The 15,418-nt window shown below is 31.5% G+C and overlaps 1 protein-coding gene across 2 annotated transcripts in view; it reads left to right on the top strand.

The window, feature by feature from the left end:
* Positions 1-14,807, top strand: part of Dh31 (diuretic hormone class 2) — a 34,899-nt gene extending 20,092 nt beyond the window's left edge. Inside the window, exons 2-5 of one of the 2 annotated variants that reach the window (XM_013317874.1) lie at positions 12,018-12,101; positions 12,604-12,708; positions 13,498-13,518; positions 14,575-14,807. In XM_013317874.1, coding sequence (XP_013173328.1) covers positions 12,019-12,101; positions 12,604-12,708; positions 13,498-13,518; positions 14,575-14,704 — 339 coding nt within the window. In that variant the 5' untranslated portion in view covers position 12,018 and the 3' untranslated portion in view covers positions 14,705-14,807. The remainder of the gene's footprint in view (positions 1-12,017; positions 12,102-12,603; positions 12,709-13,497; positions 13,519-14,574) is intronic. The other variant, XM_013317876.1, reaches the window with a different exon arrangement.
* Positions 14,808-15,418: the final 611 nt, after the last annotated feature.

Genomic DNA, 15,418 nt, shown 5'->3' with positions numbered 1-15,418 from the left:
AAGCCCCCTTTGGAAAAGACTGTGTTAGAGGCTAGGCCATCTGGTTGGCGGTAGCGGTTGCGTTCATTGGTGCACATCCTATCTGTCCACGTACTTATCCTGGATTTTAAAAACATTTTATGACGCGTTATTTTTAATTTTTTGTTTTTAAATAAGTCTACCTGGCATATCTCTTTTATTTGTCAGACATTTTTGACTTTTCTAACTATGTGCCAGACGCCATTTTCTATTTTTTTTTAATTTAGATTTATTTTTTTAAACGTATCAAGAAATGTCCATGTCAATGTCACCTTGTCTTTGTGGCCATTATAATTGTCATGATGTGGCTGGCTAAAATACCTTTTGTTCATAATAATTTTGTTATAAAAAATTGCAGTACCTGGCTGGCTGAAATATTTTTGTCCATAATAAGTTTGTAATAAAAAAGAACATCGTCGTATAACGACACGTCACATTGTTGTAGTCCTTTTGCCCATTGGTGCGTGTTGTGATGGCGGCAGATTCACGTTTTCCCGCGCAAGGCCACCTTAGTACGCAGTAGGATAGCTATAATTAAGTTGACATTGCGTAGAACAGCCATGTATAAATATGGAGACTGTAAAGGAGATCTTTTATATGAAAAATGTTGTTTAATTAAAACGCTCTATTTGCTGAGTAAATGTAAATACTTGGTCTAATTAAGATTCTGTAAACATTCGTTTGTCTTCAGTAAGAAATGATAACTTAGAATCAGTTCAAAGAATGATTCATCTAATTCATAATGGAAAATTGAACGGCGTCTGATTGGTGACAGGCCAAAGAAGCAATAAGAACTTATACAAATATATCGAAGCTAAAGCCTACGAGCTAATGTGCGGAGATGGATTGAGAAGTAACGCAGTAACGCATGATTGATTTTGGTATTCAAAAATATCATATAGAACTTAAATAGTTTTTACCCACTTTAATATTTAAGTCAAAGTTCAAAACATCTGATGAAACGTCTTTTCAAATTAATACTAAGCCAGCTCAAGTATGCAAAAACATCGAATGTTACACGCATCGCTTCTAAATCGGTCAATGTCAGAGCTCAGTATCTTTGGTGAATTATTCACGCAAAATTGATCTTTACGAATGTTCGGATTCGAGATTCATTGGATATTCTGATATCATGTTTACCTCATTAAGTTTGAATAGGAACCGAATATATGTATTTGAGTTTAGGGTTTGAACACATGTACATAAGGAACTAAGAATGGTCGTAGTAAGTTCTGTTTATCAGACATTTTAAAATCCTCATAGATTCAATACAGGCAAGAAAATCATCATCAGCTCACAATACGTCCCCACTGAGGGGCTCAGAGCCTACCCTAAGTTAAGGGTGATTAGGCCATAGGCCACGCAGGCCCAGTGCGAGTTGGTTCACTTCACACATATTTCAGTTGCATCATGATGTTATTCGCCGTAAGAACATCGGATAAATGTATTTATATAAATATAAGAACTCATTGGTACATGGCGGGATTCAAACCCAAGACCTGCAGATCACAAGTAGAGTGCTTAAACCCCTGAGCCAACGTTGCTCAAGTCAAGAATATTAAATGTAAATTCTAAGATGCATTTAATTCTTGGAAACTCTTTGTGATTTTTTTCTCATTAACATAAATAAAATATGTCTAAATTGAGATTTTCCAACTTTAAATTTTTATATTTCGATTTAAGAATCATCTTTTAAAGAATTTTATAATCCTCTCCTGTTTGTCTCGTTCGTTGTTAAACGGAACTTTTTATAAGCAAGCGTTAGTTCATTTTAACATTTCGAACTGAACACTTCACTTTAATTCTTCCTGTAAACTTTTTTCATTTAAAGTTTATCCATTCTTGTTATTTTATACTCATTTTCTTAGCTTTTAAGTAACGAAGAATGTATGCTAGAATTTAAATTACCCTTTTCAAAAACTATGTAAAATAAATAAATAGATTTCTATATACAAATGTGAGCCAATTGAATCATTAGAAAATTAAAAAAAAATCTTAACATTTTACTTCTTGGACTTACAATTCAGAACGTATAATCTATTAAATAATTTATATATGTCTTATATTTCGGTATAATATAGAGATAGAGGTCGGAAATTAAAGTCTTTGATGAACAAACAGCACTTGATGATATGTCATTTCAATATGAGGTCTTCTTTCGTTCTCTTCCGATTTATGAAATGTTTTTGATATATTAGAACTTAAAACGACACTTATTATAAATGTTAGGTGACATTTAATTTACTTTTATAAAACTTAATCATATTAATTTAAAAGCAATCGAAATTGCAATCAACAAATCCAATAAAATCCGCTTAAAAAATACATCTCGCGATACTTTTGTTCGGGAACAATTACTCTGATAGGAAATGTAAAAAGTTTTATACAACACACGTATTTATTTATTTAATATAAATACATCGATAAGCTTATATATAGATTAATTTAATAACAAACGATGAAATAACAAAAACAACAATCTTAGATATGATTTGTTATCGTTTGACCGATATCAATTGAGTTATCTGTGTTACAAATATAACGACATTTACGGACGTTTAGAAAACAAAATGTGCGTGGAGTCCATTTACTCAAGTCTCTATATTAACTTACAAATCAAATTATTCGATTTATCAAGAAAAAACTTTACTACGTTTTATTCAATTTTGCTTTCAGTACACTGATACGTAGTTTAACGATTCATATTTGGACATTAACTCGACTTACATTGACTTATTGTCCTATGTCCCCATAGTGGGGCAGAGAGCGTCGACAATGCTCTACTGTATTCGTTTGTTGAATCAATAAAATTCGAGAAAGCAGGAAAATAACTGGACATTAACCAAAACAAAAATTAAATAAAAATTATATATTATTCCTTTTTTAATATAAAAACAATTTTCGTCATATCACATTATAAAGGCAATGACCAAAAGATAGTTTAAATTGTTGCTTCCAGCTTACCACAAAGGATGCATGCCTCAGTGTATGAAAATGAGCAAATAATTTCTGCACTTTACGACCTACGTAATATCTCTTTTAGCCAGCTTATACTAAAATAAATTATGTCAAAATTAATGTTACAAGTATAAAAAGATTGCCTTATTTCATCATCATCATCATCATCAGCTCACTATACGTCCCCACCGAGGGACTCGGATCCTACCCTAAGTTAAGAGTAATTAGGCCATAGTCAAACACGCTGGCCAAGTGCGGGTTGGTTGACATCACACATATCTTTGAATTTCTTCTCAGATATGTGCAGATTGCATCGCGATGTTTTCCTTCACCGTAAGAACGTCGGATAAATGTACATATGTAAATCGGAAATTGAAAAACACATTTTTACATGGCGGGATTCGAACCCAGGACCTGCAGATTGCAAGTCAAGTGCTTGACATATAACTGTTATGTCCCTGTCTTAACATCCTCAGGGATTATAAAGTTATTAACTTAACTGCGAAACGGAATACGATATCTGGTTAATTCTCTACAAGTTTTCTTTCGATCTTATTACATAAATAAGTCCTTTTTATATACAATGGGTGAATTATTATCATTTCTTAAGTAATTCATGGTTAATAGGTAATCTAAATAAAAAATTAAGTTAATAAATAACCAAAAGAAAAAACGTAAATCATTATTCCATTTCTTTCTTTTATATTGGAATCTTCTTCTTCGTATTCTTTTTTTTTTATTTTTTTTTTACGTTTTTTAAGCTAGCGATCCCACCTGGTGAAGTAGAGATTTGGTCGAAAGATGGTACGCGCTAGCTTAGTAAGTGCCTATTCACTCTACTTCTATTCTTCATTACTGAAGGTCGTGCTTGTCTTGATACACTTTAACGGCTGTGTCGTTCGTTCTCTCGTTATCCAGCATAATACATAACAAGTTTCATGGGAGAATAGTGATTATATTGGAATAGTCTCGACTTATTTATTTAGCGAATTTGCAAGTTTTTTTTTTAAATATAATTACATCTCTGGCAAATTTCATCAAGATACTTTGAGCTCTTCTGGAAATACCTTGTAACAAACATTTATCCATCCAACAAAATTTTCGCATTTATAATATTAGTAAGATAACTAGGAATTGCCTTATATACAAATATCCAAAATAAATATTATTTCTGATCGCAACCGTTTAGTAATGACTATAAAATAAAGCTTCGTCGAAGTGATAGAACAATATTTAACATCAACTTAACTTTGCGATGGATTCACAAATATTGAACCTTCTTTTATATCAACTTTATAGAGTTACAAAAGTTGACTTTAGCCAGTTAAAGTAGTAACTCTATGTTGTATAAATATATTCGTGTTAAAATTGCATGAGACTTAGTTAACTTGACTTTGGATGTTTTTTATCCTTTGTGTACATTTATCCGACGTTCTTACGGTGAAGGAAAACATCGTGATGCAACCTGCACATATCTGAAAAGAAATTAAAAGATATGTGTGAAGTCAACCAACCCTCACTTGGCCAGCGTGATTGACTATGGCCTTATCACCCTTAACTTACGGTAGGCTCCGAGCCCCTCTGTGGCGACGTATAGTGAGCTGATGAATATACTTGAGGACGTAGATCCTCAATAATTTTTTAATTTTTTTGAACCAAAGAGATTTTTTATTTTCTTTATATTTTATCTTTGAAGTCTAACATTTGTGGTATGGACTTACGACGAAAGATTTTATTATATTGTTCACAACGACCTCAGATTTTAACAGTGGTAGAGGCCGCTTTAATATCATCTTCGCACGAATTGGCTCGGCTCGCCCGGTGAAATACCACGACCACACAGAAGACAGGCGTGAAGTGAAAGCAATTCCGCGTTTCGTCTGATAAGTGTGCGTCCCGGAGGCCTAATTTAGTCCTCTTTCCCTACCCACCTTTATTATAAGGAAAGGATGGGAAGTGTAAGTGGACATTCCGGATGAGAGGATGCATGGGAAGGGAAGATATTTTCTTTCTGTGTATTCTCTCCTTCGTCGATTAAAGGTAGGCAACGCATATGCAATTGCGTATGTCTATGGGCAACGATCACTTCGCTGTTTCAGCGATTTCAGGTGGCCGCTTGCTCGATTGCCACATTATGATATAAAAAATAAAAAAAAGATTTTTGCCTGTGATATTCCAACGGCGAGCTTTCGAGTCATAATCTCACAAAGTGATAACACGACCAATCATAATACAAATGTCACGAACAGATCTGTACCATTGTACTTTGTATTGTTAGAAACACATTCATTAAATTACGCGAGTAAATATTTGTCTGTATTTTATACAAAAAATATTCTAAAAACGTGTAACATAAAAGGTAAAAAAGCGATTGAGGAACTCTTCTAAATAAATGTTTTATTTTACTTACTTTAATTGTTTGAAAATCGAACTCAGAATATTATGAAACTCACTATATCATACTTTTTGTACACGTACTAAATTTAAATATATCGTTTGCAATTTAAAATATTTCACCTTAATGACAAACGGAATATTACAGATTCAATAGCAGAACATACGTATTTTCATTAGCGCCTTAAAGTAAAAAACAATAGAAAAACATAGATAAATAATAACCTTATATGAAACGCAATTTCGCTTTGTTATTCCTCATTTATACATTATCAATTTAGTCAGAAATCAGCGAGGCATATTCTCTCAACACTCGGAAAATTTTAACCTAGCTTCCAAGCCCCTGATGTACTTAACCTATTGTTTTTAACAAATCTAACTTCATAACTACGAGGTACTCAACAATTTATTTCATGTCATCAGAGATTTGTGTTTAATCGTACAAAGTTATTATTCCCAGTGAATTTCGAGCGTTTTGTTTTCGTTTGTTGTTTGAGAATTCTTGTTTCTTTATTGAAATTATTACAGCGGTTCAAAATTCTTTTACGTTTCAAGATTTAATGGAGGGGTTGTTGTTTTTAAAGTAATTTGAAGTAAATTGGTTTTTTGTGCGCTTAACTGTTTTATTAACTTCAAATTTTAATAATTCCGTCTTCAAAAGATAATAATTACTATCATTATCTACAATAACAATAGGATGATTTTTTTTTTGCATATCTTTCAGTTTTGATAAATTCTTTTACGATCGGCAAACATACATTCGGCTGCAAGAAAAAAAAATTGAACTGTTTGAATTCAATCTCTTGCAGACATTCAAAGAGACAAAAATACAAATAGATTCTTATCGGCGAAGGTTTGACAAATAAAATTCATCTATCAAACATCGAAGGCTTATTATTTCGCAGATCCTTTGGATTTCCAAACAGCGTCACTCTTGTCGGGGAATCGAATAGCAAACATTTATCACATATTCTTATAACTTACGTAAGCAAATATACATAGGTTGGTTACACAATTGAAGCCGTTTGCCCCATATTTTGTGTAAACAAAGAAATAAAGAGTGAAAAAAAATAATATCAAGTTTTTACTATTTTTTGACATTATTAATTATAATCCTTTGACGCGAATGACGTGCTTTCGTTACAAAGTCCAGTGTCAGAATGAATAGTGTGGGGACGCAAACGTCGATATTTTAGTAAGGCTAGTGTAGCGTCAATACACTGGCACGTTTTCGGATTTTCTTCCTAACACTATGAATCTTACTAATATTATAAATGCGGATCACGGTGAAATTTGGCATTTAGAACAAAGTCTGGAAGAACACATAGGTTACCAATTATATTTTTTTTTATTCCGCGTGGACGGAGTCGCGGGCTATAGCTAGTATGTATTAATAATACTATAATTTTACTGTTTTATATATCACTCAATTCGTATCGTGAATATATATACATAAATATTTTTTTGAACAAAAACCAAAACAATTTTTCAAAGTATAAGAAAAGAGTCTATAATTATATTTTATCACGAAAGCTATTATCTGAGAGTATCAAGAATGTATTGTAAAGAAATGGATGAGGGAATAACATTCAAAATGTTACGAACACATAGTTAGGGAAATTAATTTAGTTACATCTTAGATTAACAATGTTTAATTCAACTAGCAGCTTCAGTTTTTTCTAAACCTATTCAATGCAAATAAACGAACAATCAGATCTTTTGTCTTTATAATATAAATATATATACTTTTATAACATTTTTTAAAATATTTTAATACAACATTTAACTTACGCAGTTTTTTTTAAAAGGCATTTTTGAAAACACATGTTATTATGTTAGTTTTTTCTAAGACGTTTTGTATAATTGTTTCGTCAATCGAATGTCAATGTTAAACTGTGAAACTATGAGAAATAAAATAAACATTATTAGTATTAAACTAAACAATTATCATTTTTAATGTTTTACAATACGATATTTATGTAGGATGCTTTTAAAGCAAGAGAAATCAATGTATTAGACAATCTGCGAAACATATAATACAATTATGGAATACTAGCTGTCGCACGCGACTCCTTCCGGGCGGAAACAAAATAAAAAATACTACTACTCTGTATGTTCTTCCTAGCTATGATCTACCTATGTTGAGCCGTTCTGAAGAACCTTCTTACGAACGTCTATCCATCCATACATCTAAACATTCGTATTTATTAATTTAGTAACCTAACGTATACATCTTTGAAAACAAGAGTGAAAATAACGCTATGTATTATTGTTTAATTTCGCAGTTCTTAGCTTTACATTAATGTTCGTACAAAATTACATCACACCAAACATTTCTAATTACATACCCCGTATTCCTTCAATTTACCTTAATATAAATGTACCGTAGATAATTTTTGTTGCCCTTTCTGTACTACGCGTTAATCCAACAGAACAATGACGTAATTAATTCTAGCTATTTTAACAGAACGTTTTAAAAGTTTGAATTTAGAAATATGTTCTCTATCACTCTATTATCTTATATATATAAAAGAAAGTAGTGTTAGTTACACTATTTATAACTCAAGAACAGCTTTACCGATATAGCTGAAAATTGGTGAGGAGGTAGCTGAGTGCCAGGAGACAGACATAGGATACCATTTATTTTTTTTTTTTTTTTTGCGAATGTTTAGATGGATGTAATGTGGATGGATGGATGGGTGGGGCTACACTAATTAAGTTGTTATATATTCACGCGGACGGAGTCGCGGGCGACAGCTAGTTTATTTATATTTATACATGTTTTTCTACAATCTATAATATTTATATCATAGATAGAACGTTCTAAATTTGAATTTATAATGTTAATAAGTCTTTTTCTTTTTATTGGTATTTACGTCATTGTTCCAGATAAGCTATATATATAGATGTTTATAATCTATGTAAACATATTGTGCTTCGTCATTTTAAGCCTTCTTCTGTACATAAGACAAACTGTCAAAGTAGTCATAAATTTGATTATCACTAAATAGTACATATATTTAATGCTAAAGTCATTTATGCAATTTCTACTCGACTATGAACTTTAATTTTCTTTGACAAACTTAATAACTGCTCTTAGACTTTCCAAGTGCATTATAAATATTATCTTCTATTTGATACTACTTTCATATTAAAATAATATTCTCTTTGAATATATTTTTAGTCAGTTATTTTGTACCTTTATTTATAATATAATTCTAGTATATAATAGAAATTGATGCTAATAAAATCTTTTAAGTGTTACTTTCTTTCGTGTATTTATATACACGTTTTTGATGTAGAAATAAAGGCATTAGCATTATTTAGTTTCAGAAACTCAAATTCAGAAAAATATTACAGTAAAAGAATTCTATTTATAATAAAATTACAAAAGAACACTTGAGCAATGTCTTTTTCATTTATATTTATTCACTCGCTCGTTTATGAACTTTTTTATAAAATAATTAAGTTAAAAAAGTTGCAATTAACTCATTTCTTTATCTTTTCTTTTAACGTGTGCTTTGAAAATACCTCCGTTTACTTTACTTCGTTCTTTTCAATTGAAATAATCATTAGTTCTTTTAAATTTCTACGAAGTTCGGTTTAATTGGATTTCTTTTTTTCTAGTTTCAATAATTTTATATTAATGACTAGCTATCGCCCGCGACTCCGTGCGCGCGGAATTAAAAACAAACGCAATAAGTAGCCTATATGTTCTTCCAGACTATCTTCTAGATCTATACCAAATTTCAATTTCATGATGCTGTTCCGAAGATACCCTGAACAACAAACATCCATCCATCTAAACATTCACATTTAAAATATTAGTTAAGTTTTTTTCTATTACTAATTTACTTAGTTCCTTTTAGAAAACTTTAGTTTCATAAATTGACTGTAGCTTCAGTTTGTTGCGTTATGAAGTAACATAAAAATTTACTAACATAGTCACAAGAATACCGAAACTGATAAAGTTAAGTTACTATAACTATAAATTGCAATATAACGTTCAAGCAAAGTTTATAAAAGTTAACATTGATTCTACAAAACGATGTAAGTTTAAATTATAAAGAGAAGCTATCATGTCTTGTTTACCGTACCATGACAGCTGTTTATCTACATTTTTCTAAATCCTTTGATATTACTCGTGCTTTTTCTTGATGAAATATGAATTTATAAAGCGTATAACATAATTATTGTGCACTGAACATATACCATGAGCATCTAAATATATAGCCTTTTCCATCATTTATCCAAAAATGTAATTCCTTACGCGATATGAAAATTGGACTCACTGTGGGTTTCTAAGACCAAAATCGCCATTTAAAACATATTGTCGTCATTTTCTGCTCATCTGCATTTCCTCTGGCGTTGTGGATGTCCATGGTGTGCCGTTAATCATCTGTGTTATCGCCGCTAGTTTTCTCCCTTCTCTTATAAAAAAAATGTTTTGTCAAAAAAATGACAGGGATATAATTTATACACAAATTTTGGTCTCAGAAACCAACTAATTCAGTCATATATCACGGTTACCAGTGTCAGATTTTCCGTCAGTCAGACAAACCACACGTAACATTTGCTAGCATTTAGCGAGTGTACGAATAGTGTGAAAAGGATCCATTAGTAGCGACAGTTGCCCTCAAAAGTAACGTACACGTTCCACACTGCCATTAGGGCAGTGACACACTTTGTTGCACTCTATATCTGACAATGTACTTTCAAAGTAAATGCATATAACTTACATTCAGGACAGACGTTAACATCTTCCAACGTAAATAGAAAATTAAATAAAGAAATTAAGTGCATTTTTTTCTTCTTTATTATTGTGTGTCACTAGCCAGTGTGGGGTAAACGAAACAGTTTTTAGTCTTCTAAATAAACCTATTATTAACCAACAATTTTATTCAAATTTAAGTAATAATTCAAGTAAGATGACGAGTTTTAAGAAATAATTGCAGTGAGTTTTATATTTTAATTCCCAATACTTATTCTGTAATTGAAATACTTTAGAATAAATAAACAAAAACAAATTGTAGATTTCACAATCAGTGCTAAAATATATCTTCTTTTAGTATACAATAGTGATTAAACATCAATGTTATACAAAATTAAATAGAATCTCTGTATTCGCCTGTCAAATACTCCGGCAATAAAGTCTAAGCAAGCTTTCACTAAACATCGGCGTGCGTCAAACCCTTTTCGCAAGTCGAAACAGGCCGCAAGCTAAGACGAGAACTCCAACTATTCAAGAGCCAAGTGGCCTCACAAAGACTTAAACGAGCGTACAACGCATGTAGCTTTCTATAACCCTTGTAGGTATAAACTTAGTAGGTACCTATTCAAAACATCTTAATAAGACATTGTTAAAAACGTTAACCAATAGTCAACATATTAACATAAATCCAACTAGGTTAAACACTTTTTCGATGGCAACCGTATACTGAAGTTGTTAGTTGAAGCGACGTTTTAATTTAGTTTCATAACTCTCTATCTTACAGTACTCTACATAAATGTATATTTTTAACATTCAATTGTCAATTACCTCTATTTTACTGGCTCTATTTTTTCCGGTTTAATAGCTACCTCACAATATAGCACGGGTTCATGCACATTCATAGTTGAAAAACAATGTATCATAGACTATGAATCTGTGCGGTTGATTAGTTCATAATCTATGGTGGGTACGTACTTTCATAATTAGACACCGCAAGGGCTCTGTCAACAGCGCGCTTGGCTGCCCAACTGTGACTTGATATAAAAGCGATTACAATCCTTGACCGTGCAAATAATTGTCCGAAATAGCCCAAAGCTATGAGTAACATAACTTTGATATAAAATAGGGACGGAAGGCTAAAGAAGAAATTCAACCTTACATTGGGACAAATCAAAAATCATATAAAAAGGAATGGGGCTGCTGTTAGTTTGCATTTAAAACTTACTTCAAACTCCAGTCTTCTTGTAGTAGAAGTTTGTTCTTATTTGTGAATTAGTAATATATCAACAGTACAAAGTAATTCAACACACTATAACAATATAAATTTCAAGAAAATTCCTCGTATATGCAAAGCTGTGAATCAATTCCCGTAGCATGAGAAAACATCAGCTCCAGTGAACTGATACGAGTAAACCGTGAACAAAATGTTCACCCATTAACTTCTGCAGCTATTCTTGTGAACTGGAATGATTACGCTGTGACAATCATTAATTAAACTTTGAGTTATTGTATAACAATGCACAGTAGACTCTTTTATATGTGATCTTACAATTTTACTCATATTTATATGCAAATGTTTAGATGGATGGATTAATTGATGTTTGTTTGAAGGCATCTCTGGAACGGCTGAACGGATCTCCATGAAATTTGGCATATATATAGAACATAGTCTGGAAGTACGCGTAGGCTAATTATGTCTTTTTTTGACCGCTAGTTTTGATAATAATAAAACATAAGATTATTTTCTACTTAATACAACTTACTACAAAAAGGTACAAGAATGATTATCTCTTGATGTTATTGCTACAATACCAAATTAAAAGTTTTGGACTCAGTGTGGAAGTAAACGCGTGCCCCTAAATGATTGTGTTCATGATTTTTAATACTCTTGTTATTTAAGTATAGGGTTTTCATTGCTATAAGTTCATTGTTACAGAATGGTTCGCCCCACTTGCCTGCTGATCTGCTGCCTCCTTGGAGCGCTGATGCTGGTGGTACCTGCAGCTTCCTACCCCAGGTAGTGGTATATTATACACTAAAGACGTTAATTAAAGTCCAACGACATAACAACTTAATTTGTAGGGATTAACAAAAAGGACTCAGGGTTGCAATCCACGTCCTACGGCTGCAACCCTGGTAGAATGCGATCCGTACTTTGTTTTTTCAAACATTGGCAATGGTCTAAGATCATGCTATTAATAGAAAATATTGTAGTAGGTACTGCAAGTTTAGATTTTCGTTGAATCAACGTTTAACGGTCGCTAAGGGCAACCCTTATTTTAAGTGAAGTGATTTCGTGAAGATTACTTTGAAATATCTTGTTACTTGTAAGAATTCAATTTCCGCAAATATACGACTTGCTCGTATTTTGCGTGAAACATCTTTTTTACCGTGAATTTCTGACGCCAAAATACAAAATAAAAACAGAGATAAAAATATATTTTAAATGGGCGATTTCGGTCTCGGAAACCAACGGTAAAAGTTCTTTATAAATTAATGTTTGATTTATGTATGTATTTAAGTTTGAACGACTACTACCGCCCCGACATCTCGGAAGACCCCGAAGAGATAATGGACATGCTGAACCGCCTCGGAAGCCTCATCCAACTGCAGCGCCAAATGGACTCGTAAGTTCATATACTTTGAATTCAAAAAAATATGACAATCGAATTTTATGAACTTATATAAGTTGCACCTCCACAACAAGGACGATATTATATAATACTAAAGTCTGACCGTACACTTCCTCTCATGAAACATCTTTACAACAAATTGTTATCTCAGTTTCTTTATTAAGATTAGAAGCCTATTTTACAATGTCTAAGTAAAGTACAGGATGAGTACGTAATAAATAAATTATTTTGACAGGAATTATCAACTGATACACAATACTTCTTTGTCAGAATAGTTTTACGTTTCACAGCTAATCTGGAGTTTGTGAAACGCCAACGACGTCTTTATTTAACAAATAAGTTCCAAGTAGCTTTTTCTAGAATACGATTATGATATTATTACTTGAACATTGTGAAACTCGTCCTAAAATAAATAGCAATGTTATTATGTACCTATTATTCGGTAGAAAAAGTTACGGTAAAATATACCTTATTTTATTATGTAATGAAAAATATTAAGTAATTAAAATTGAAATATAAAGAAGATTTTCCTTTTTTATTTACATTATAAAGGTCACAATAAGCAGTCGGAATCTAAGAGTTCTCATAAACTTCAAAGCTTTATACCAAAAAAATTTAATAAAATTCTGCGTAAACAATATCAGATTTTTGTCTTTTGTCTCTGATCTTCTTAATTTAGGTGGATTATACTGATTTTTTACTAAGGCTTGAGCCTTGAAAAATGTACTTGAGTACATTTTTTTAATTTAAAGTCCCATATTTTAATGTAATTTTCTTTTACAGCTACAAAGATGGTATTACTAGGTATGTCTTTAAAATAGTGCTTGTAGTAATATTTGTTTTAAGTTATCTTTGAAGCATATACATATGTACATATAACTAGTATATAACATTTGAAAGAGAGATTTATGTTGTTCAATTGCATGGACTTCTTGTTTCAAATATTATGTACTTATTTACTTTTTAAATACTGATTATATGTTTAATACATAATTAATTTATACATAATCAAATAAATCAGCTATTTTTTTATGCTTTAAGATGGAATAATTTTGCGTGCTTTTATGTTCTTCTTACAATTTTCATATAATAAATACTTTTTCTTTATCGAAATCGGATAACTGAATTATTATGTCCTTTCTAATATTGTGGAAGTATATTTATATTTAGGTCGTGTAATGTTTTCAATGGTAAGAGATTTTTACATACAGAAAGTTAGAAAATAAACTAAAGCGAACCATAAAATGAATTCATGAAAACGTAATGTATGTTGATGAGCATTAACGGAAAAAGTTTTGTGGAAAATACTATTTTCTGGAGAGAAATTTTCTTGAAAAATCTCTTTTACATTTACCGGTGGAAAGAATTACAAGTTTTCATCGCTTTTCCTTTTCCAAAATGATTTAAAGAAAATTTAAATTCGTAGAATTGTGCATGCTAGGTGCTTCGAAGATGGCTTATATTTACAGACATTCAACATTTGCTTAATTAGACGCGACAACACGAATCAAAACCCAATATGGATTTAGAACTGCTTTAACTTTTACGTTTATCATCATCATCATCAGCTCACTATACGTCCCCATCGAGGGGCTCGGAGCCTACCCTAAGTAAAGGGTGATTAGGCCATAGTCAACCACGCTGGCGAAGTGCGGGTTGGTTGACTTCACACATATCTTTGAATTTCTTCTCAAATATGTGCAGGTTGCATCACGATGTTTTTCTTCACCGTAAGAACGTCGGATTTACGTTTATAGTAGAGAAAATTTTGATTAAAATATTTATAGTCATGTTTTGTATGTCCGCTTTGTTTTTTGGAATGTTAGAATGTCTTGGTTTTAATATTTCTTTGTGTTACAGCGAGAAGCGTGCTCTTGACCTTGGCCTGACCCGTGGTTACTCTGGCGCTCTTCAAGCCAAGCACCTGATGGGCATTGCTGCAGCCAACTACGCTGGAGGCCCCGGCAGGAGGCGCCGTGACGCACACTAAACACATACGCTAATCACTTCCGTCTTAACTGTTTAGCTGTAATACATTCTCTAGGAGGCTTGTCTAGTCACTTGTCAACTTTAAATTTTTAATAATTACAAAATGGCCTATTATTTAAATTTCTATTTTTAGATTAAGATTAATATACAAATATTTGAGTTCTTTTTATCTTTTGAAATTAATTTTTAATTAATTTATTTAATATTGAAGATGTTTTTTTAATTTGTCGTTAAATTTCAATTATTTATTAATCAGGATTTTATCGAACAGTATTAAATGTATTAACCAGTAGATTTCTTGGTAGTATCTTTCGAATAATGTTGAATATTTTAATTTACTAACTTAACTTCAAGTATGATTTTTCTATTTTAAGTTCACTATAGATGTTTGTAAGTGATTTCAAGTTACTATTCCTATGTATGTAGAAAAATTATAGATAGTTATAAGAGAGTGATAAATACCTTCTGTCTAAATTTTACTGTTAAAGAATAAAGAGTTATTCATATTGAGAATTTTTGTTTTCATTACTTTTATGTATACTTATGTACTCTATGTACTATTATGAAAACTAAATCTTATTGAGCAATGATTCAGTTTTTTAATATTTGTTTTAAAACCTGCATTACTTTTTAATTAAATGCCCATAGACATACGCAATTGCATATGTGCCTAATCGAAGGAGGAGAGGATACACAGAAAGAAAATATTTTCCCT

The sequence above is a fragment of the Papilio xuthus genome, unplaced genomic scaffold, assembly GCF_000836235.2.
Source record: "Papilio xuthus unplaced genomic scaffold, Pxut_1.1 DF826933.1, whole genome shotgun sequence".
Classification (NCBI taxonomy): Eukaryota; Metazoa; Arthropoda; class Insecta; order Lepidoptera; family Papilionidae; genus Papilio; species Papilio xuthus.
The sequence above is the reverse complement of the archived record's forward strand: the minus strand, read 5'-3'. Positions and strand labels throughout refer to the sequence as shown.